The sequence below is a fragment of the Pyxicephalus adspersus genome, chromosome 3 (genome assembly GCF_032062135.1).
Source record: "Pyxicephalus adspersus chromosome 3, UCB_Pads_2.0, whole genome shotgun sequence".
Classification (NCBI taxonomy): Eukaryota; Metazoa; Chordata; class Amphibia; order Anura; family Pyxicephalidae; genus Pyxicephalus; species Pyxicephalus adspersus.
In genome coordinates this window covers 149,209,157-149,234,730 of record NC_092860.1, presented here as the reverse complement: position 1 = coordinate 149,234,730, position 25,574 = coordinate 149,209,157, and the positions used below count along the sequence as shown (strand labels likewise).

At 38.8% G+C, this 25,574-nt stretch overlaps 1 protein-coding gene across 1 annotated transcript in view; it reads right to left on the bottom strand.

Annotated features, from left to right (window-relative positions):
* Positions 1–25,574, bottom strand: part of DNAAF9 (dynein axonemal assembly factor 9) — a gene marked incomplete at its 5' end in the record, with an annotated part of 64,528 nt that overhangs the window by 24,185 nt on the left and 14,769 nt on the right. Inside the window, 18 exon segments of the mRNA XM_072406657.1 lie at positions 614–705; positions 1,627–1,773; positions 3,860–3,963; positions 4,715–4,802; positions 4,889–4,939; positions 6,275–6,345; positions 9,190–9,301; positions 10,477–10,522; positions 10,605–10,649; positions 12,405–12,481; positions 15,077–15,164; positions 17,138–17,174; positions 18,715–18,796; positions 19,644–19,779; positions 21,512–21,567; positions 21,924–22,022; positions 23,500–23,577; positions 24,053–24,159. Coding sequence (XP_072262758.1) covers positions 614–705; positions 1,627–1,773; positions 3,860–3,963; positions 4,715–4,802; positions 4,889–4,939; positions 6,275–6,345; positions 9,190–9,301; positions 10,477–10,522; positions 10,605–10,649; positions 12,405–12,481; positions 15,077–15,164; positions 17,138–17,174; positions 18,715–18,796; positions 19,644–19,779; positions 21,512–21,567; positions 21,924–22,022; positions 23,500–23,577; positions 24,053–24,159 — 1,516 coding nt within the window.

Below are 25,574 nucleotides of genomic sequence, written 5' to 3'. Positions count from 1 at the left end.
TGCTTCCACCTGCAAAGCTTATGTATAGATGGTAAACTTACAAAATTTCCTGACCCAGGTTACCTAGGAAAGGCAAAATGCTTGCAGCCAGGGCTAACGCACATGGACAGACACATAGTAATGCACTTCAGTGTGGGCAGATGCTTCCTACAGCCATACCGCTGTATTTCATTATTCAGCAATTACATTAATAAAATAAAGCTGAGAGCTTTCATATATGCTTTTAGCTTCTCTACATTATAATGAACAGAAAAAATAAACCATGAGGACAGCTGGGTCTGATGACCTGTATATGACCCAGCTCTCCTGTCACAGTGATCTGTATTTTGCAGCATTAATCTAAAAGCATGCTGAAGGCCATTTCAAGCTCTTTGCTGCAATAATCTAAAAACACCCGAAGGACATCTCAAGCTCCCCACTGCACTCTGTACTTTATGAAATGCACCACAATATATTTTTAGTTTGGTTTCCAGTATCTATTCTCAGCCCCCAAGTGATTACCTGACGGTTTTTTGAGAGTTAAAGCAAATGACTTTTGATATTAGCAGATACTAAAAACCTTCCTTGTAGCATTATGAAGACAGAAATGTAACAAGAAAGGGTTTAGAATTACATTTTCTTTTGTTCCTCAGAGAACTGGTGCTCCTGAATCACTTGTAGGGACATCCCGGAGTTCTCAGAGTGCTGCTGCCACTGCTTCAGTACCTATTGGAATGACAGAAAAATAAGAAGCGTTACTCAATATTACTGAATAGCACTATTTGAAGGAAACTGGATTTTAAAAAACAGATGTGTATAACAGCCAAAAGGGGCATCCGGGCAAGGTTTTTAACTGACCTTTCCATTTAAATCCACTGTCTAATAAACCCTCCCCAACTCCAGTTCCATTAATTAGGTCAGGGTTCCAGCAGACTTTGCACCTAAAACTTTATTTCAGAAAAACAGCAAATAATACTTTTTTAATAAACCCCTAGAGGTAATCTGGGTAATGGTAATTACTCCAAATCTTGCTCAACATTTAAACGTGGGACCATAGGCAAGGTCAGCTTTAAGTTCCCCCACAACAGACTCCTCACACCACGTCTGGACATCGTGTTAAACACAATACAATTCCCCATCCAAAACGCCTTTGCCCTTCCAACTCGAAACTTGTGGGGCAAAACTGATTATCACAGCCCAAATAAAAAGCTACCTGCCTTTAGAATCTGCTGGAGTTTGGGAAATGCGGACTTTGATGGGCTTTCACGTAACACTGTAACTTTGTATGGGCAGCGTGGTGGCTCAGTGGTTAGCAGTCTGGCCTTTGCAGGGCTGAGTCCCAGGTTTGAATTTGGGCCAGTACACTATCTGCATGGAGTTTGTATGTTCTCCATGTGTTTGCGTGAGTTTCCTTTGAGTACTCCTGGTTTCCTTCCACATTCCAAAAACATGCAGTTAGGTAATTGGCTTCCCCACAAAGATTGACCTCAGACTGTTAAAGAAATATAACTATAGTAGGGACATTAGATTGTAAGCTCCTTTGAGGAACAGCTAGTGACATGACTATGGACTTTGTACAGAGCTGCGTAATATATCAGCGCTATATAAATACTGTATAATATTAATAATAATAATAATTTAAGTCACCTGGGAGTAGAAAACCCGGTAATTCTTGGATTTGGGAAAAAGTGCAAATGTGATGAAGCTGCCAGGGACACTGAAATGAACAGGCAGGTGGGGGAGCAGGGAGCTCTTATACTCTATTAGCAAAACAGCGACCACACTGTTCGAATCCTGCAAACAGAGAAACACATTGATTATTAAAAGAACACACACTTTAGTGTCATAACACAACATCTACACACAAGAACACCCAATGGAGACTCCAAGGTTGGCAGGCCATACAAATGATAGAGGTTGCAAATGACAGACAGATACAGACAGTGACACAGGAGGAGGAGGACCCTGCCCCGAAGAGCTTACAATCTAGGAAGTGGGGGAAGTATCATACAATAGGAGGGGAGATTTGGAATGGTGGTTGAGTAGTGAGGGTTTAAGAGACAGAAGACGAAGGGTAGGTGAGTATGAAAAGATGGGTTTCAAGAGCTCATTTAAAAGGAGCAGAAAGTAGGAGCAAGCTGAATAGGACGAGGAAGACCATTCCAGAGAGTCGGGGCAGCTCTAGAAGTCTTGGATCCGTGCGTGATGAGGTTATGAGTGAGGAAGTCATTAGTGGGTCATTGGAGGAGCGAAGAGAGCAGCTGGGGGGGTATTTTTCGATCAGGTCAGATAGGTAAGTGGAACAAGAACTGTGGAGGGTTTTAAAGGCAAAGCACAGGAACTTGAATTTAATTCCAAGGTGAAGTGGAAGCCAATGAAGAGAACCACAAAGAGGAGCAGTGGTGGGAAGGATGGTTACAGTAGTTCTGAGGTAAGATAAAGAGCATGTACAAGAAGTTTGGTGGTCTCCAGAGACAGGTAGGGGCGGATTTTGGAAATGTTGGGCAGGAGAAAGTGACAGGACCTGGAAATGTTTGAATATGGGGAGTAAATGAGAGAGCAGCATAAAAAATTTTGACACAATTTAATTTAAAGTAGCCTTTACAGCTGCAGAGACTGAGGAATAGGAATATTTTCCTATAGAGGAATATAGGGGATAGAGGAATATTTTCTTATTAATATTAATAAGTTCTCTGTATAAGGTATATGGCAGTATATTATTTAACAGAATATGACAAAAAGCTCTCTCATTACAAGTGTTCCAACAATATTTGTCAAAAAGAAACTTCAAGACTTGTCTGGCATGTGCACAGCAAGACACTCAAAGTTAAATTGAGATTGCATAGCTGTACAATTGGACATCATTTATCTTGATTTCCTTCCTTCCCTCTCTTGTGTATATTTTTATCTAGCGGGAGCTGACATCTACAGCGATCGTTTCTTCGAGCCTGTAATTGGCTCCAACAAGAAGCAGTGACAATAGGCGGAAGGTCAGCGCTCAGAACAGAAATAACGATAAAATAATGATGAGATTATATTATGAAGTACAAAACCCCAAAGATAAAAAGTGCTCCTTGCTATTGTTATGTCTCCTTTTTCAGTAAATAAGCTTTTCCTATTACAGATAGGAAAGTCTGTTTATATCAAATCGAATATAACCCTAACTGGAAAAAGGAAACAGGGACACTGCTGTGCTAATAAAAGCGATTTATTTACACTTGTACAAACACTTTCACCATATGCTTATTTGGGTACACAGCAGACCCCTGGAGTATAATCATTAACAGGAGGGACACAAAGCGCCTCATTTATGAAAGCTCCCCAAGGCTAGAGAGAATACACTTTCATCAGTGAAGCTGGGTGATCCTGCAAACCTGAAATGGATCTGGTCCAGGATTCATAACATGCTAGCAAATAGCAAATGACTTTTAGAAATTGATTCCAGATTTGCTGGATCAACCAGCTTCACTGACGAAAGTGTGTCCTCTCTAGCCTTGGGGAACTTTCATAAATCAGGTTCAAAGTTAGAGAACCCTCATAGTGTGTGTATCAGAAAGCTAAAACCTCTGATGCAGTTACAAGATTGAATGAATAGACCTAAACCAAAAAATCCTGCAAGGAACCTATCAACAAACTAGGAAGATATAAACCCTTTAAGGCTAAATTAATTAAATTCCTAACAGGGCACCTTATTAGAAGGGCTTTAAATATCTGTACCATATCAACATATATTAAAATTTGCATAATTTTATTCAAACATGCATTAAAGCTATAACATGCAGTAAAACACAACTAATATTTACAACTAGTTTGTTTCAAAAATAATTTTTGGCACCATAGATAAGTTAGGTGGATAGCACATACACCATGGTATACTTACGCCATCGCAGAACTTGACGGAAGTCATGTGACTCCTTGGTATAGTAACACAGCCATAGTTAGGGTGAACAAATAGGATGCCACGTGAAAAGAAGAACAATTTACCTGACAAAAACAAGATTACAGTAGAGTTAATTAAAAAGCAAAGCATGTCAATACATTCACATTTTATTCCCCGAGTATCAAGAACAGGTTGGGTCTCTACAGCAAGAACAATGTGTTAAGGTGATCACTGCATCCGTACAAGGTCTGTTGCTACTGAAATTATCACATCCATAACAGGCAATAAAATTGGAAACATTAAATAAATACAACATTTCAGCCAATGTAATCTGCAGGTTATTTATCCCCTTGAAGTGACCATTTACTTTAACTAATAATAAATATAATTGAGAATTGCAGGTAAAGTATAGCTAATACCAAACCTTTTGCTTTAATTTCAGATAGAGGACAACTGCCAATTAGACAATTATGAAATTTTAAGTTTCGGTCAAAGAGTTACAAAAAAATAGTGTACACTCTGCTGCTTATTAAGGATCCAGTGCTTGCTTTTTTAATAAGGGATGATTAATCACGGAGTAAAACTTTCCTGGACTGTATGACCAAAACATACCAATAACTATCTCTCAATTCTATAAAGACATTTCCTGCATTGGAACGGCGATTGATGATATTAATTGCTTGATGACCAGGTCTTTTTAAAAGGCCAGTGGGCATTTTGCATGCTCAGCTCTTGGGCCCTTTCACCTAAAAATTTACAATACATATCAATAAGTCAGCTGATAGCGCAGCTCTTAAGCATTTAATGGCATGCCGATACCCTTATACCAAACACCGAGCCTGTCATTGGATTTACCTTGCTCTGGTGAAATGTGCCGACTGCTGGAACACATGTAGGTCTCATCTCCTCCGGCAAGGAAACTGCCCAGGAATGATTCATGTTCCTGAAAAGACATCACTAGTTAGATATATGAAAGAAGTTCCCAGCTGGAACCACAAACAATTCTGTGTTTGCTATAGATCATCTCACCTTTACTTTGCTCAGCGCTTTCTCTGAAAGTTTCACTTCATTCTCCTCAACCTGAAAGCAGAAAGGATAATTTGGTGCACATTACAAAACAGACTACTGCCAGCCTAAAAGCATTACTAAGCTGTACTATATCATATATTGGCTGTACAATATGTATTCAATCTAGCAGTTATGCAGAGTAATGCCCTGTCTAATTAGATGCAAACTAAATGTGTTGTTAAGATCACAACACACTTTTGGTAAATCCATTACACCGTAAACTTATTCATCTCCAGGTTCCCTAACTATACTTTCCATTGATCCTTGATTGTCAAAAAGTTGGGTGGGAGCCTCAACATTGATCAACTTTAAATGGCAGGAAACAAAAAGTGTCAATAACATCAGCTCAACTGTACAGATAGGTCAAGACCCCTGGAAGAGTCAAACTCTAGACTGGATTCTCAGAACTTCATAGAGACCTCAACCTCTGAAGGGCCACTAGATGTGATCTGAGATGACAAATACAAGTGAGAAGACAGATACTCAATGGTCAGACATTCAGTCTTTATAGTGTTTGTTTTTTTTTTTGACTTTTGCGAGAACATACGAGAACCCTTGAACTAATGATTAGGTTTTCAGGGAACTCTGGCAAAAATTATTATATACATAGCATTAATGTGGGGGTCAGCGGGAAGAATTCCGCTTACATTGTAGATCATTGGAAAGAATGTCACCCTTACAAAACGATCATTGTTGGTCACTTAAACGGACCTGAGAGGAACAAATTTCTCATTGCCCAAGGAACCCTATGAACCTCTGGAGGAACCCTAAGGTGACACGGGACCCTGGCTGAGATACACAGCTTTAAAATTTTCCTTTATAATCCACAATCAAGGATGGAATTGGAATGCTGACAGTTATATTTATATTTCTGTTTAAACAAATGAGAAACATTTCATTTGTGACCGGTTTTCTTTGCACAATGGCTAATCCCTAAACAGCACAAAACAGCCAATGTGTAGGGTAGCTCTTGTCATCCCATAGCCTATAAAGAAAATAAATATTCTTTATTTATTTATAGTAGAGGCCATTATCCAGTGTAAAAATGTTTAGAGGTGCTTTCAACTAATAAAAATCCTTTACTACATATCTTTTTCTTAGTTATTAGCCTACACCAGGTCAGGATCTTCCCCACATTTTCTGTTTTTCAAATGGTTTAGAAGCTGCGTAATAAGTTCATGTTTATCTGAAGAAGCCCATAAAAGTCATTTGTCAGCCTTGCATGCTTTGTATAGCAGGAAGGATGAGTTTAGAGATCAGGACATTTCAGACATGACTAATGATGTCCTTGAGTAAGGCTCTGATCTTTCTGCCACCAACCATGCCGCAATTACAGCCAGTACTTACCAGCCAGGAGATAAAACGGGGAATAGCAGCGGTAAGAATGACATAACTGTTGTCTGATGTGATTTCTCCATCTGAAAAATGGGCAGAAATGTTAATATAAAATCACTTTTCTTGTTTTGCACATAGACAGTTATGTTCAGAATAATAGCAGTGTGTTTATATTAGGGTGAATAAAGCTCAAAAGCTTTATATTAGCGTTTATTTTCATACACACAAAAACATTGGGAACACTGCACCTTCTATTCCAAATCCATAAAGAAAAATGTATCAAATTTGTGCATCAAAATAAATATATAATGGCTTTCCCTTACTCATCTAGGAAACACATACATAGGCCCGGAACAGACAATACATCAGTCAGATCCCATGGGTGAGGGGTCTCTAGATGGGTGAGGGGTCTCTAGATCACCTTACTATGACATGATACTACTAAAATGTATGACCAGTATCTACAATGACTTGGGTTTGGTTACAATGATCTTTATAATCAACCCAGTTCCCACAGATCAAGGCTTTCCCTTACAGCATATTATCTGATGTAACCAAAACAAGCAGCGTATAATTATTTGATTACAAGATTGTCCTTTTATTTAGATTTCTACTTCCATGTTTATTTGTCAGAATGAACCACAGGAAATCAGCATGGGTGGAAAGCGGCCTAAAAAGGCAGCACCAAAATAAACATTCACACCCCGCAGACATAAATATTGTCCCCTTCCCTTATGTTCTGCGCAGTAAGAAATGTTCTGTATTCACAATTATATGGTGTTGTGTAACAATAGGAAAACTCTATTCCCTGCAAAACACAACATAAAATGCTATAAAGAAATACATTTGGCCAGTATTTCATGCTTTATCCACTTATTCTGTATTTGATTGCTACTACAACTCAAGAAGTTTTTGTTCCTCCAGGGACACTAAGCAAAGGACATTCACACTGAGATGTCACAAACACTGGGGGAGAAGTGTCCTTCCTACAGCACTGGATATCTCGTTTCAAGACTGGGTACTTCACCGTTGAAGATGAGCCCTGCAGTGGGCGCCCCCCAACCTCAACTGACCCTGCAACCTGCGATGCGGTTTATGAGCTGATTACTGAGGACCAAAAAAGATAGCCCAGATACTTGACATCTCACGAAGCATGTTGGTTTTGTTATCACCACTATCCTAGACATGCGCAAGCTTTCAGCAAAGTGGGTGCCGAAATGTTTGAACAGTGATCAGAAGAAGAGAGGAGTTGAAGCATTCAAAGCCATTTTGGCCCATTTCGAAGCTGCACAGGACTTTTTGGCTAGGTTAGTGACTGAGGATGAAACCTGGCTCCATATCTATGATTCTGAAACCAAGGAACAGTCAAAGGAATGGCACCACAGCGGGTCCCTGCGTCCGAAGAAGTTCGGAACCCAGAAAACGGCCATAAAAGTCATGGCCTCTGTTTTCTGGGACAAAGACAGTATTCTGTTGGTGGACTACCTACCTCAGGGCTCTAGTATAACCGGACTGTATTATGCTAACCTCCTGGACCAGCTGAAGGAGGCAATTAAGACGAAACGCCGTGAAAAGTTTACCAAAGGGATCCTTTTTTTGCAGGACAATGCACCTGCGCAAACGTCCAACATTGTGGCTGGCAAACTGAACACCCTGGGTTTCCTATTGGTCCACCATCCCCCCTACTCACCTGACCTGGCCCCTTCAGACTATTATCTGTTCCCGAAGAAACACTTGAAGGGGCAACGTTTTGAGGAAATTTCTGACGTCAAAGATGCTGCTGAAAGCTGGTTTGCGGCCCTACCAAAGGACTTTTATTGGAATGGTCTAGAAAGGCTGCAACTACGCTGTACCAAGTGCATCAATCTCAGGGGGGAATATGTTGAATAAATGAGTTATTACATAACTCTGTCTCTCTTCTTTCTGGGCAAGACCAGGAACTTCTCAGCACCCCTTGTATATCTAAATAAATTCAAACTTTTCAAACTAAATTTGCCCATTTCTAGGGGTTTTAATATTGCACTACTATTAAAATCAGTTAGAGGGTTAGTTTTGCCCCTCCTATTGTGCGTTACTTCCCCCACCTCCTAGATTGTAAGCTTTTCTGAGCAGGATCCTAGCCTCCTCCTGTGTCACTGTCTGTATCTGTCTGTCATTTGCAACCCCTATTTAATGTACAAGGCTGCGAAATATGTTGGCGCAATATATAAATGTTTATTAATTATGATTAAATAATAATAGTGGTTAGTATTGCGACAGTGACACCAATGAAGGGTAGGGCTTTTATTGCTGCCACTGGCACCAATAAGAGAGGGGAGGGTAATTTTGCTGCCAATGAAATAAGCAGGTTTTTTTATCGATGCCTTCATGCGAAGATAAACATCAAATCCCAGAAACCTTTGGTCAGCCAGTTTCTGGAGGGGGACATTCAGGCCCAGCAACAGTGGCAATCACAGTGTGAGATGACAATGGCATTGTGTATACATGCAGGGTTTCCAGGGGATGAACCTCCAATCAATAAATGTCTTTTCCTGGTTTTATTGTCAAAGAGAATGACATCACCTGATATTTTTGAAAAAGAAATAGTAAAACAAAAAATAATTAGTTGGATGTGGCACTCCGCTACACTTGTTGCATTAGTGACCTTGGGGCCCTTTCACGTTGGTCATCACTAGTCTATATGTAATCATTAATTTGCATCCAAGTGCTCTTTTATCTATTTGTCTTTGATTTTTAAATGAAATCCCAGATATTCTACTCTATACTTAAAAAAGGGAGTTTGGTTAATTGGGTAATCTTCCTTTAAAACCCTCCATTTCAGCAAATCTTCTAGTGTGATGACCAATACCAACCTTTTTTTTTTATGTAAAAGTTTAGTTTAAAAATCATTGAGCACAAAATTATCCCCAATAATAAAAACAATTTACCTTTGTCTCTGACTTGTATTTCTGACTTCAGGAAAGACTCAGAAAAGACCACGGACCCCAGATTTCCTCTTCCCCCTTGCAGGTCTGGAATGTCATACACTGCCATGGAGGCCTGAAAGATAATCATGTGATAAAGGTCAGTGGGGACGCATCGCTTATTACAGTGCACAATGGGCTTTAATGTTAAAGTCCAAGTACTAAAAGATATAGCTTTCAGCTAGTAAATGAAAAGAAGCATGTCTGTTGACCAAGATGGCATATAACTCATACCACCTTTTTCTTAAACAATTCACACTTTTTCTTAAACAATTCTATTTTACACTCTCTATATAGAAACACAACAAAAAAAAAACATTTTTTTAATTGCGCTATTGTGTTTACATGACTTGGACTTCACAGTACAATAAATTAAATCCCCGGGACAATTAACAGCATGGAGTTTTATATTCATTTCATGCTTGCAAGAATTAACTCTTCCCACAAGTATTAATGAATCATATTTGTAGTTTGCCAGCTGGCTCAAATATTTACATTTCCATGTTTGTATAAAACGGAGACTTCATATTGTCAGTAACTCCTCTGAGCCATTCAGTTTCCACTATACAGAACCGCATAAAAAGCAAATAGTTGAAACAGGGTTTTTTTAACACTCTCATGACTACAGACTCCACAACGAATTACTTAATGAGTCTGTATACCTCTTTCACTATACTGTCATTATCATAACCAGTCCTAGTGGCTATCAGTATGTCAAAAGATGTGCTTGGTTTCACATTATGTACAGACAGATATTTATTGCCATACTTTTATTTTGGGATCCAATACACCTAATCATTTGTTCCCAGTTCCCCCACCACGTGGTCATCTGGTTCCCATACCCCCAACATTAAATCATCATCTGGTTCCTATATCTTCATCATTTGGTTCCCATACCACCGTCATCTGGCCATCAACTAAGTCCCATACCCCTGTCATCTGGCCATCATCTAAATCCCATACCCCAACACCTGGCCATCATCTGGTTCCCATACCCCCAACATTTGGTCATTATCTGGTCCCAATACCCCCAACATTTGGCAATCAACTGGTTCCCATACCCTCAAAATTTGGCCATCATCTGGTCCCCATACCTCTTCATCTGACCATCATCTAGTTCCTATATCACCTTCTACTGGTTCCCACACCTTCCAAAAATGTATGGATATCCCCAGTGTTATCAACACAGAAGAGAACTAAACAATGCATATTAGTACAAATAAATTAATGACAGGATACTCTTGTACTTACAGTTTTTATCAAATGTACACTATCTTCATGGTCTAAAGGCACCGTTCTAAAAGAACAAAAGAACATAGCGGTATTAAATGTATCAACCTATGTTCATGTCTGTATAACAATAATAGAGAGCACATTACCTGCCCAGACTATTCACAGCTTCAATCTGAAATGACACTTTGGACCTGCAAGGAAAAACACAATTGACACCACTAAGAAATCACGTATCCTTGTCTTTTATTCACAAAGGGCATCTCAACATGCACTTTTTTAATATAACAGTATATGGAAAAAAAATGTAGCCCAAAGAAAAATGTAACTCTCGGCAAGACCTGTGTTTCAGATTTGGAGAAGAGGTCATGTAATTATTGAAGTCTGCACATGTGCATTGCTTTTTAATATATTTATTGGTGCAATTCTGCAAGCACCTGTTCTGACTTTTTGTCCTGCTCATATCACAGTTCCCCCAGGAATTAGTCCTGGCTGCAGCTGGTATGTCAACAAAGCAAGGCTGCTTATATACAATAATTACCCAGGGTATTTATTAAATCTGTTTTTGAATGTAAAGTTTGAATTAAACATAGGTACAGCATGCAAAGTATAGTTTATTATGTTAAAGTTTTTGAACTTTCTGTTTTTATTACAATATATTCACAACATCAAAGACTTCACTAAACCCTCAGTGCCATGAGCACAGGAATTTAATTCAATATGCAAAGCAAGAGAGTGTGCGTACCAACTGTTCCATGCAAGAATGTGCACAAAAAGCAATTTATTGTTTTGATTTTATAAAACGTATTAATATTTACCTCAATGTTACCCCCCAATTAACGCTACTTAATTCCTTCCTCCCATTCTCACCCTTTATTTTTTTTATTTAGTATCTTTTTCAATGTTTTCATTTTATTTTGTTACTTTTCAGTGTTGCATAGCAATAAAATGGATAACACTGAAAAAAAAAAAAAACCTCCCAACAGCGTAAGAACCTCATAATGGGCAAAGCAGGCGTGCAAAGCTGTGAATTTGTATCTGTAAACACATTTACAGATCTTCCTATCCATGTTTGTTTTCCTTTGTGTAATACCAGTGGCCTCTACCCTGGGGCAATAGTAGTGTAAAAGCCCCTTTGTAGGTGGGGGGATCTTTGTAATGAAGGGTCAACATAATTACATTAGTTTGTCATAGTGGGAGGGCCTGGACATCTTAGAACGCAAATGAAGAAAATGCTTCACTGATCCCTCCTTAAAGAACACTTACACTGAGATATTATGCCTTATTTATTAAAGCTCACCAAGGCTGGAGAGAATACACTTTCATCAGTGAAACTTGGTGATCCAACAAACCTGGAATAGATTTCTTCAAATTAATTTGCTATTTGTTAGCAAATGTTTTCAATCCTGGACCAGATCAGTTACAGGTTTTCTGGATCACCCAAGCATCACTGATAAAAGTGTTTGCTCTGCAGCCTTGAAGCGCGTTAGTAAATCAGGTCCATGATATAAGCTGTCATTTCTGACTTTGATCCAAGAAATGCTGCTTGTCTGGTTTGTGTTCTTCTGAAGCATTGACCCAGAATGAAGATGCAGCTTCGGTGCTCAGCACAGCATGCCTATTTCAATATTATTTCTGTACAGGCCCTCATCAAAAAAAATAAAAATAAAAAATAATTAAAAATAAGGCTTGAGGAAGTAGCTAATGATAAAAAATGAGATCTTCATAAACTTCAGCTTTACACTGGTGTCACAAGGTCACCATAGTTTTCCCTGTAGAGAATTCACATCACGGTAACACATTGTGCTATAATTAATTTGTGTTCCACTCCTTACTTGATTACAGACACAAGCAAGTAGGCACGGTATAATTAAACTGTGTTTTCCCTCTGAAGTGTATTCCCATGAAAGGTCTTGTTATTAAAAAACAAAGGGAAATGTCAGACTAACCTCAAAGCGGTTTTCATTTGAACGAGATTAAAGGAGTCCAGCGACATCCAGAAATTGTGTTCTGCTACTTCCTTTGCCTGCAAGCAAGACACAGAAAACGAGAGTCAGGTGACACCATACGTAGGGCATGCACTTACTAAACTGACACCAACATGATACAGATCAGAGAAGAACCGGAGAATTCAACGGATTGGTGATAAATCAGATTTTATAACAGAGGGAGGCAAAGGATTTGTCAGCATTTGACCACTGCAAACAGACAATATGGCTTTACGAAAGAAAAAAAAAGTAACAGTACAGTGGATACCAACCTCTGCAAAAAAAAAAAAAAAATCACATTAATAGGTTCAACCACATCAAAACCTTTTGCTAAAATGTTTAATTTTCAGTGCAAAGGTTTTCTCAAAGTACTTTTTTTTTTTACAGTTAGATGTCCTCAGCTTGATGGCCAGCATCATTTAACCAACTTCATGGTTGTCCCACATCCACCTCTAGATTGTTACCGGACCGTTAACAAAGAAGCAGCACAATACAATACTATAAGACAGGAAAGTTCTCTTCTTGGCATATTTTTATTTTAAGGGAAATCTATATAGACAGGTAAATATGAGGGGAGGAAGAATCTATTCAAGCCTAAACTTTTTAGCCAAATAAATATATTTATTAATAGGCACAAACATAAATCCTTTTATTTTTGCAAACCTATATATTACCTAATGTAAGTCGGGTGGCATCATCACAATGATGTACAAAGTCTGTGCAGAGCTCCAGGTTTGCACATTCAGCAATATGTATGGACTCAGGGTTTTCAGTTTTGCCTTTTCTATTTTATTTTCAACTGCAAATAACACTTTCTGTCATTGGGTGACAATGTTCACTCATCAATTGTATCAATGGAGGGATTTGGACTTCAAACAAACCTGCCTCTGTCTTGTTTATTATTTTAGAGTTTTGTTTATTATTGTATTATTATTACTACACAGTATTTATATAGCACCTACATATTATGCAGTGCTGTACAAAGTTAGGTCACTAGCTGACCCTTAAAGGAGCTCACAATCTAGTGTCCCTACCATAGTCATATGTCTTTATTATAGTCTAAGGGCAATTTTGGGGACAAGCCAATTAACCTAACTGCATGTTTTTTGGACTAAAGGATTACAAAACAAGATATGATTGTTTATTTCTCCAGTTGAGCTCACAGTAAGTAACAAACCTTTATGGCAAGATCAACAGGTATTTTATGTATGTGCTGGAAAATGTATTTAGCATATGAAAAATAAAAATAAATAAAATGAAACAGCCAGGTCCAAATATTGGCAAGATGCAATTTTGATTCTAGGGTTTAGCAAACAGAAAATGTTTCTGCACTGTGTTGGCAAAAAGAATAAACAGGTACGAAAATACAAGATTATATTGATAGCTTTCAGGAAACTTGTCCACTTCATTGGCATATGGGAGATATATATATATATATATCTCACCAAAATATTATGCAACCTTGTACATTAAATAGAGGTTGCAAAGGACAGACAGATACAGACCTTGACACAGGAGGAGGAGAGGATCCTGCCGCAAAGAGCTTACAATCTAGGAGGTGGAGGAAGTAGCACATAATTCTAAAACTTTTTTTTCTTGAATGAGCCCTTAAACATCATTTTTACAATTATCTTTTTTCAGCCTGCACGTTCATGAGCTTAATAATACTTTAAGAATATCACATAATGTCTTGTAATAGCAGGTGAAAGTTCTATTAGTATGCGCTCCCTTTAAATCCCAGCTAATCCCTAACTACTCAAGAGTGAATCTCTTATCAGTCATCGGCTATGCCGATTCTCACACAGGAAGAATATTTCATAATACCTTGTTGTTATATATACACACTTATTACACGACAGGAGTGTCATAAAATGTGTCATGACATGAAGTCTGAGAATCCGTGCTCTGAGAACTTGGCTTGCAAAGTTTTTCGCTCGCCTGGTTGGTTATGTTTTGTCTCGAATTAGCTTGTCACCCTTGGCAAGTGCCAGACCGGTAGACCAAAGTACGTCACATTCTGCGACAAGGTAAACAGTATTACTAAAAAGGAAACTGTATTGGTGTAGTGCTTATTGTATTTTAGGTTTTATCTCTTTATGAAAAATCTATATTTCACAAATAAACATTCAGGAATGAGGTTTACCCTGCCTATATTTGCCTTTCCTAATTATATGTAATTAAAGCAGACTTTATTTAAAAATGTAGTTTTTCAGATTTAGAAACGTCATTACTGGTCTTTATTTACTTCTCTATGCTATGCAAGTATATCATGTTTGGTGGAAGGGGCTTGCAATATGCTATACATAGCTTACTGAAAGCCTCACAGCACTCCCCCATGCAGATTGCACTAGGTAACATATGTGTGATGTAATGTTGAGCCTCCATGATTATAAGGGCTCCTAGATTGTAAGCTCTTCAGGGCAGGGTCCTCTCCTCCTCCTGTTTTATTGCCTTTATCTTTCATTTGCAACCCCTATTTAATGAACAGAGCTGCGTAATATGTTGGTGTTATATAAATCGAGTTTATTATTAATATTGGGCTGAAATCCAAAAAAAAGGCAAGCCAGAGACGGTCAGGTTGAGAAGTAACGAGAAAGAAGGCATTCCTGGTGTGCCCACCACACAGGCATTACCTTGGTTAAACTTGAACACTTCACATAGCTTGCAATAGCAGCGAGGACTGCTTCAACCACAGCAGCATAGATGTGGGACAACACAACACTGAAAAACATAAAAATAATAATGATGGAGGTTAACGTAAGCAAACTAAAAATGGCCAAGGCACATGTGTTAGAGTATTGGACAGAACAGGCCATTTAAACTGAACCTGACAATCATAATAGAATATTAACATTCCATGTAATTTCATGATAAGCTAAAGTTGTTGACTACTATGTAATAATAGCTGAAAATGCCCAAATAAAGCCAGTTGCTGGAAATGAACTACAAATCTAACAACCCATTACAACCCCTATATCGTATGTAACCCGGGGACGACCCGTACTGTAATACAGAGATGCTGAGGCATCCATTGTTCTTCCAACTTTCACATCCAATTAACCCTCCCACTGGTTGAATTTCGAGATTAGAGAAACTGAGGTGTAGTGAAGCGAAAATCACATTTAGCTAAAACAGCGAGACCCTGACCTTAAGGGTTGGAATACCTCCAATTACCCTCCTAAGTGAACAGCAATCTCTGACTTATATCCCAGAGATCAGCTCTGTCTTATAGTAGATATTAAAAATATTCAAATAGGCATGAATTGTTCTCATATAAAAAAAAAAATTTGTATATTTGTTTTTAGAAAAAGAATAGGAAGTGTCATTAAAAACAAAAAAAGTTTAAATAAACAAGATTGTTCCAAGTAGAAAAAAAGATAAACAATTCTAACAGATATAAAAATATTCAAGGTCAGTATAAAAGATTTGGCATATTATCTTTTTATTTCAAGGACTATACAAAGGGGACATCAGCTGTATAGGAAGGAAAAGATTATCACAGGAAGAGTTTCTTACAGTTTAATTATTGCAGTTACACTGCAGTTTAGGGAAGTTATGGCTAAGGAAATATATTTAAAAAAAGGGTTAAAGTCCGACAGAACTTTCAGATTAAATCAGCAGATTCCTTGCCTGAGTGCAAAGCACATTCCTTGTGTGAGTGCAAAGTATTACTGTTTATTTTTTTTTAAAGATGATACGTTAGTAGGAAATTCTGTACCCTGCCTGCATGCTGAAGAAGAGGACAATTACTCTCTGGGTTAAAGAAGAGATCTCTCTGTAAAGGTTTGGAACTCCGTGATAGAATTTTCCCAATTATCAAAGAATCTTTTATTGTTAAATTCTACTATTCTTCTTCATACAGACCTGTAAACAAAAACCCCAACTTTGTTTTCCATTCTTTTTTCCACTCTGACAGCAGCGGTTGATATAATAGGAGTACGTCAGGATTCCCTGGCATAACCAAAGGCACATGCCAAGGATGCGTCCTATCATTTGTATCTATAGTCTTACATCTTTCCTGACCTTACCTGATTTTTTAACCTCAGATCACTACAAGCTGGTTGCATATGTGAATGGCCTTTTTTTTGTTGCTGAATACCAAATAGGACTCCATGACATAATGCAGGGCTTTAAGAAATACAGTGCCATTTACAATTTTTAATTTAGTTTTACAAAATAGGTTGATTAAAACCTCATCATCCCTGCAAATTGATTATCATTGATTAAACCTCATTTCCCTTTCTGATGGACCCAGGGATAAAAGTATATATTTAGGCACAGGCTTTCTGAGAAAGCCCAATCATTGTTAAATGGCATATATATTCAGGGAGGTGTGAATGTCAATATAGCAGTGTACATGAGGGGCATATACACACACACACGAGCTGTCCCTCATCTACACTACTATGGAGAGATATACACCACCCTGAATTAGAAAAATAAATCCTGGGTGTTGGTCAATAAATGGAGCAAAGTATTACCCAATTATTCTTAGAAGGTCATTTTCCTACCTTTGATGATTTACAAACAGACTTTGGGAGGGGAGAATTTTTATTCTTTCAAAATTAAGGCCTGTCTACACAAGCCCCTAAATCTCCAGAATAAAAGGCAAGGTATCATACTTGGTCAGAAAAGTATGTGATATATAGATAGTAGTCGGCAAGAAAAACAAAAAAAAAAAAAAAAACACTTACGTTTGTTCACTTTTCTTGTGTGTCTCATTGTCATTTCCTACAGGGAGAAAAAAAAATTAATAAAATATCACTCACTTGTCAAGGATATAAAAAAAAGGCCCCAATAGTATGTTAGATTTCACATGGGCTGTACAAGAATGTCACACACTACACAATGCTACTCCCCAAATTCATAAAAGGTACGCTCCACGCACATAGAACTTTTATTCAGATACTCACACAGGATTTCCTTCCCTCTCCACTGCAGAGAACATATATGGTAGATGGAAAATAAATATTTTTGCCTTAATTTGGTAAACCCTCTCTGTCTTCGATCATCTCCAGAATTTGAGAATCTAAAGAATGATTGCAATTCACAGAAATCACAATTCTGGACTGTAAGCTTAGGCTAGTGGTTTCCAAACGGTCTCTGTAATGGCATCCCTGTGGCACCTACCGGCAGGGTGTGCATTTATACACACATATACATAGCATGTCAGAGAAACCCCTTAAAAGTGCATTTTCTCTTCAAATTGCATTGGCGAAACTTCATTATTCTGCAAGTTATAGGCACCCTGCCTAAACCAATGACAGATTGCACCCTTGTGTTTACCAGCCTGATCCCAAAGCAGTCACCTATTGTTTATGTGCAGTAACTGGCACACTGCCACGGGCTCCAGCAGTAAAAAAGCTAAAGGCAGGTGGGCTCATGGGCGGAACGGTGGCTCAGTGGTCTGCACTCTGGAGTTTGCAGCGCTAGGTTCCAGGTTTGAATCCCGGGGACAATATCTGCTTGAAGTTTGCGGGTTCTCCCGGTGTTTGTGTGGGTTTCCTAAGAGTACTCCACTTAACTCCCACATTCCAAAAACATGCAGTTAGGTAATTGGTTTCCCGAAAATTGACCCTAGACTGTATCAAAGACATACAACTATGGTAGGGACATTAGATTGTGAGCGTCTTTGAGGGAAAGATAGTGACATGACTATGAACTATGTACTTTGTATTTATATAGCGCTGCGTAATATGTTTGCGCTATATAAATACTGTGTAATTAGAATAATTGCAGCTCAGGGATAGAAGCAGGACTTCAGGTGAAGGATCATTTATCGTGGACAATGGCATTGAATAAAATTTAAAAGTTGGGGACGGCAGAAGTTTAGTAGACTGGGTAGCCATGTTCTGCTCCTCCCATACACTGGCTCGCGGATCCAGCTAACAGAAGTAGTGACGCCGATGTCCAAACCTTTATCAATTTAGATACTCGCAGGATTCCTGGTAACTTGGGTATTGTGGCACATGGTTTGGAAACCACTGTACTCTTTAGGTCTGTTCAAGTTCATGTTATACATCCATTGTAGGCTTGGTTCTTTATCTGCTTCAATAGATGAAAAATGTTTTTGGTAGGCCAGACAAATAAATTATTAGAAAACTCCCAGCTCTGAGGTTTTCGTCTCCTCTGCTGTCCCCACACAAAACAATCCACCAAACTAAACCAGAGCGAAATCAAACACAATGCAATCAAGCACAAAGCAATAAATGGTTCAGTACACAATACACAGAATGTGCAAACAATGACAATTCTTCACAATCTGACTTACCTAGATAAGGACTGTGAGTACTTCCAAAAAAGTAAGTCCTAGAGCAAGCCAAGGGGCCCTTGGGAGAGACACACTGTGCCACCTATTAACAAAATAAACATTTTAATTATTACATTTCACTTCAAAACTAACTATGGGGATGGTTGGGATCACTGCAGGTTTTTAGATCATTTATAAATACACTCAATGGCAGAGAAATAAACATTTCTTTATTAGAATATCAATATGCTTCCTTCTACAGTAAAATCACAGCAGAGTTGTCACCCATGAAGCTGCTGTAGCTAGAAGTGCTTACAGGTAATATCCCAACCATTATGTAGCCATTATGTAGCTCTAGCCACAGCTTGACAGCACATTGATCTATCTGTAGTAGTTAAAGAATATTATTTAAAGTTCTGCTTAGTCCCCCCTATTCCCTCCAGCATTAGGTAAGAAGACACAGAAGTCAAGCTTCCCAAGCTGCAGAGGAAAAAACTAGATGATTATAACATTATTATTATTATTATTATTATTATTATTATTATTATTATTATTAAACAGGATGTTAATAGTGTCAACAACTTAGGCAGCGCTGTACATTAAATAAGGGTTGCAAATGACTGACAGATACAGACAGTGACACAGGAGGAGGACCCTGCCCCAAAGGGATTACTATCTAGGAGATATATATGATATGAGTTAATTGATCATATAATTAGAGGTGCTGTCAGCATGCTTGCTATCAGTTTACAAAAATGGCTATCATCCCCGATTCCTGATCAATCCCAGAGGATGTGTTTCACTTTCCGGAGGAAAAGACTATTTATTGTACAGCTCTGCGTAATATGTTGGCGCTATATATATATATATATATCCTGTTTAATAACAAAAATAAAAAAAAATAGTGACATTAGGTGGAAATAGGAAATATTACACACAGTCTCCATTACCATGTGTTTGGCGGTGCTTCCTCCCGGTCCAGTGTTCCTAACCAGATGACCTTCAGACGGGAATATGAAGCTGCCTGGTTTCAGGTTGTCCCTGGTAGAGTGGCTGCCGAACAGGACAAAGGGCTGTCTGTAGGGACTAGATGAGAGCAAAAACATGACATGAGTCTACACATATACAAGTCCTCTTTAGGAGGGTTCTAAGCTCATTAGCAATACAACATTTTGCATTGCTCCTATATTATTATAATAACAAAGGGGTATGGTCTACAGAAAGGACAGTTGCTTTTAGGTAAACAGCAAAAAGAAACAATTAGATTCATTTTCAAGTCAAGATTTAAAGAGAATCAGTCCCAGTTTGGCTTAATACATTGCTCAATACAGGAAACCTTTGTATCGTCCACACAAGGCAAGTCATTATAGCCAATGTATACCTCCAGGCACAAGGAACCATTAACCCTTTATAACCAAATATTCAATCTTCTTATGGCCAAAAGTTTATTAAAGCTATGTCATGACCTGACCAAATTTTGCTGTTTTAAAGTCATACTTATATATTTCCTTATTTTAGCATGATGTTTCAATGAATACCATGCTAATTTCACTTATTACAGGCTGACAAAATGTAAAATGCTTTACCATTAGAAATGCAGTTTGTGCACAGCCAGAAATAGCTCAGCAGCTAGGGAAGTGAGAGGTTCATTGACGAACACACCATGTTATGATATCACCATGAGTGATCACACGACTGGGAACTGCACGGTTTCCCAATCATTACAGGCAACCAAAGCTATCTGTGACAGCTGGATCAATCTGTCAGCAGTGTGCACCTGTGGTTGCATCATACATAGGGCTCTTGTGAGTTTCCAGGGACAAGACTTCTCTTTACTATAATACATGGGCAGCACAGTGGCTCAGAGATGAGAACTTTGGCCTTTGCAGCATTAGGTCCCAGGTTCAAAACTCAACCAGGACATTATCTGCATGGAGTTTGCAGGGTTTTCTCTGGGTATTCCGTTTTCCTCTCACATTCCAAAAACATGCAGTTAGGATAACTGGCTTTCAACCAAAATAAACCATAGAATGTATTAATGACATATGACTGAGGTAGGGACATTAGATTGTGAGCCCCTTTGAGGGGCAGCTAGTTACATGACTATGGACTTTGTACAGCGCTGTGTAATATATAGGCGCTATATAAATACCGTGTAATAATAATAACTACATCTTTGCTCTCCCCAAAAGAAGGCCAGGAAGGATCCATCATTAAGGAGAGTGAAAGACACAGATTTGTAAAATGTATTGTTTACCATGGCTAGGCTTTCCAGATTTCCTTTCCAACTTCTGATGTAAAACCAGACAATTGAGAGCCACTTGGTTGTTGTGACCAACATTTTACCCTTTCTCTTGTTTCGGAGGATGTGGCAGTGAGATCCCCATGTTCTCTAGTCCATACACATACAATAGTCTGTCCAGGGTTATGTGCATTGAGCACCCAAGACTCCAAAGTAGTCAAGGTCAGAAACTCATATTACCAATATCACTTCTAGGTGGACTTGGACACATTAAAATTCAATCATTGGCCCTGATTTATTAAAGCTCTCCAAGGCTGGAGAGGATACACTTTCATTAGTGAAGCTGGGTGACCCAGTAAACCTGGAATAGTCCAGGGTTGAAATAATTTGCTAAATCCCTTTAGGTTTGCTGGATAACCCAGCTTCACTGTGGAAAGTGTATCCTCTCCAGCCTTGGAGAGCTTTATTAAACCAGGTTCATTGTATCAATAAAGGCAACTTCGCAAACAGCCCACTGTTTGAGGGACTGAAAGTTGATCACTTTCCTAGTGTGCGCTGAATTTTTACATAACCTACCTGTTATCTGCAATATGGCTGGAGAGCATTCCATGGCTGAAATAACTTCTGAATGGCTGAAAGTGAAAAATAATAAAGGATGTCAAGCATAAAGTTTTATGTCTTTCATTAAAATGACCCATCCTAAAACATGCAAAAATGTCTCATAGCAATATCTTGCTATGAGAAATTGCTGCACGTAGCATAACAGTAGGTTGGGATCTTGTGTTTTGTGAAAGCTGGAGCTGCTCCAATAGGTGGATAGTTCCAAAACACCTGTATTTCTATATAGGGTCCTTTTTTAAATCAAAGGAGCAATCGATCATATTTCTAATATGAGAATGGCCTTAAATCTGACTGGCGTCTTTAGCTGGTATTGACAATTCTCAGGACACAGACGCGCAAGGTCCATAGATGTTCAGAGTAACCTTACCTCTCCTGCCTGAGACTCTGACAACTCCAGTAGAAAAGGAATTTCTGTTTCAAAGTTTGACAAGAAGCTGCTCCACTGATGCTGGAATGTGATTAAATCCTGCAAAGGAAACAAGCCAACATCAAGTCTGGATAACACTAGCAAATGAAGGGTAATTGCATAACACAGACGGAGAGAAATGAATTCCCAGTCAGTCCTGAAGGAAGCAAAAGCAATTATATCAATTGCAGAAATGAACATCTAAATGAACCAGCAAGTAGATGTACAAGGCAATACAGGTTGGAAACTGTGGTATGGAGCAATGGAGAAAGTGCACAATAGTCTGCAGAGGTAATAACTGCATCTCCTCACCCACAGCTCCAGACAAAACATGACCAAGGATACACATTTCCACTACACATGACACAATGTTTTTCATGTCACTCTGTGACATCTTTACAAAGCTTGTACAAGATCCTGTAGTTCCAAATGGCACAGATGCCCCCGAATGATATTTCCCAAGGCCCCTTTTTCCCTACACAAAGTATATACAGTAAAGGGGGCTACATGAAGTTAAGGCCTTAGTGTGGTTTTGCTGGGAAAGAATTCAACACATACACCGCGTTACGTTTTGATGCATCAAAGACAAACAAAGGCTTGAACAGCATTAATGGCTGAATAGGCTTCTGGAAGATCATAAGGTATTTCATTGTACTTGAACCCTTTTTAAATTGATAAAACATAGGATATTCCTGAGGGGAAGAGGAATTGGGCATTACCTTGGATATCCCAAACAGAGGGTCTATGAGTTAGCACAGCGCTTATCCGTCTGCAGCCGATTCCAAGAGCTGAACTATAAAATACTGGCACGCTGGTACCGCACACCTACCAGGCTCCAATAAATATACCCTACAGGGTAAGTGCAGTGCAATGAGGGAGTGGGCTCTTCGCTTCATATCTTTTGCCCATGCCCGATCCTGTGACCTTACTGGTTAGTGGTGAGAGAAGTTGTGGTTCACGGACTACACAGTACCTGATGATCCAGACCTTTTTCTATTGCAACACAGCTCTTTATCTCTCAGGATCCACAGAAATTCAACGGTCAGACACCTAGTACAGTCTGCATTCCCTTGCACTGGAAACCCACCGTCTGCCCTTGCATATCCCAATGGTTTCACAACATTAATGAGATTATGTTAATTAAAGATTTTACTGGGGACCGAGAGGTCTGAAGCTACTTGGTTTTATTAGTGAAATTAATTGTGTCTATCCCCTAAGCTGAAAATAGTAACTACTTATGTCTTACCATGTTCTCTGAGACCTTTGTTTGAAAAGCTGCATTGTAATTGCCAACATAGGAGCCTAGCTAACTGATAAAACAACGTATGATGCACCCTACCATAAAATGATGAACGCCATTTGCTCTGTATCATTGTTTTCCCCCCTTTCTGTGTGATGCATAAGTTTTTTTTTATATATGTTTATCTGTATTTGTTAAACAGAAAATAAAACTAAAGAATGTAATAAAAAAAACATGAGAAATGGTAATGTATTACAGAGATGGGCCCAGGCGTACACTTACAGCTGTCTAACCTACCTCCGTCAGTAAAGCCTCTAGAGACAAAGGATCCATGACGCTGTAGATCTTCCATAAAGACTCGCTGACATCCATCAGCTGTAAGACACACGTGACAAATTAATATTCATGCACAGATCTCATAACACAGACTCTGCAATAACTGAGCGCTCACAGCCTTCACTCTGCCATCAGAAAATGCATTCATGCAACAATTCCCTGGCGATGAATAACATGCCACGACACTGCGTAATATCACTTCTTACCCAGGTAACCAGGTCCCTACAGAGCAAGAGGCTGGGGACACTAATCTTCCATCTCCTCCAAAACACCAACACTGGGTTTTAAGGACCACAAGTGTCCATGCTGCCCCCTACCCTCCTAACATTTCCGTAAGACATAGGGACAAATAATCAGAGGAGGACAGGAGAGAAAGAGAGAAAAGGGAAATGCATAAGAGGGAGACAAATAGCAGCCATTATGTATAGAGACAAATAGAGAGACCAACACAAGCTGACTCCACCTTACACACAGGAGGCAGTTTACTAGAATGTATATCACAAAGATTACACACCTCATGCTTCATAGTGAAGAAACTTCCACCACCGATACCCTCCAAAGCAAACGCCTGCACGATCGGCCATTTCTCAACAATGAACATGTCGAACATCTGAAGGTGACCTGTATAACGGGGTATAGCAAAATCACATCAGACAAGTTTACAGCATCTCTTGCTTTTATTATACCTTTAACTCTTTAGTACAACAAATCTCTGGAAACTATTCAATATGGCTAAATTAGGGGGGGAAAAAAAATCACATGTATAGGTTAAGACCTAGGGTCACCCCCTGATGTTTTTTACTGCTATTCTATTAAACCAGACCTGGGGAGTTCACATACAACAGGACCATGAATGCTCATGCTAACACTTTTTTGTACTATTAGGTACCTTTCAGTACAAATAACTCCTTCATGAATATTATTTCATTTGCTAAACCAATGTATATCAAACAACTGCCATTATTTTATCATTTGCTGCATTTCAATTTTGTTCATCTCCTGCAGACTCTTGGAGCTACTCCCTATTCACAAACACTCATGCCATGGTTGTCTGGATTTACTCAGGGCGGGCTTCCTGACAGTGACAACAGAGGACCAGGCCTGTGTAATGTTAGTCACGGTTACTTGTCTACAACAGAAAAGCATTGAAAAAGTGATAACACACAAGGAGCCAGAGTGTTATCACCCTTCTTGGCAGCAGCACCAAGTTTTATTTTAATAAAGCTGCAGATAGAGGTAGTCCCTGAGTTATTGACATCTGACATATGGATGACTCCTAGATACCAATGGGGCTTCCCTGCTTGCTCATGTGCAGGACGGAGGCTTGATGGGGGGAGGAGGGTACTTTGCATTACTTACAGAAGTCTTTTGCTAAACACAGCTGAGGTTGTGGGTGATCTTGGGGACTGAGTTCTTCTATAACACCTTGTAACTCTTTAATGACCAAGACAAACTCTGAAGTTGTTTCTTTTTGTATACCAAAGCACAACTAATGGATGTCTAGGCTCCACAAAGTTTTTTTTTTTTTTTGCTTTGTTTGTGATTAACGCACAGTGAGGATTTTTACAGTAACTGACACCACACTGCCTAATATGTTGAGGCATACATCTGTCCTAACTGCATTTATAAAAATAATGTATCTGTTCCGACTTACATACAAATTCAACTTAAGAACAAACCTACAGTCCCTATCTTGTATGTAACCTGGGGACTACCTGTTAATACACATTAAAAAGGAACTTCATTTATTTTACCTGTTTAAGCTTAAATAGGGTTTTATCGTTGAGTTTGCATATATTTTAAATTTATTTTAGGTATACTTTATAGTAAAGCACAGAAGAATGAAAAAAAAAAGGACTGGCACACTGCAGGAAAATTACTGAAAGCAGGAAAGCAGTGCTGGGTTCCAGGTTCAAATCTCGGCCAGGGCACTATCTGCATGAAGTTTGCAGGTTCTCCTTGTGTCTGCATGGGTACTCCGGTTTCCTCGTACATTCCAAATAACATGCAGTTAGGTAATTGGCTTCCCCCCCCCC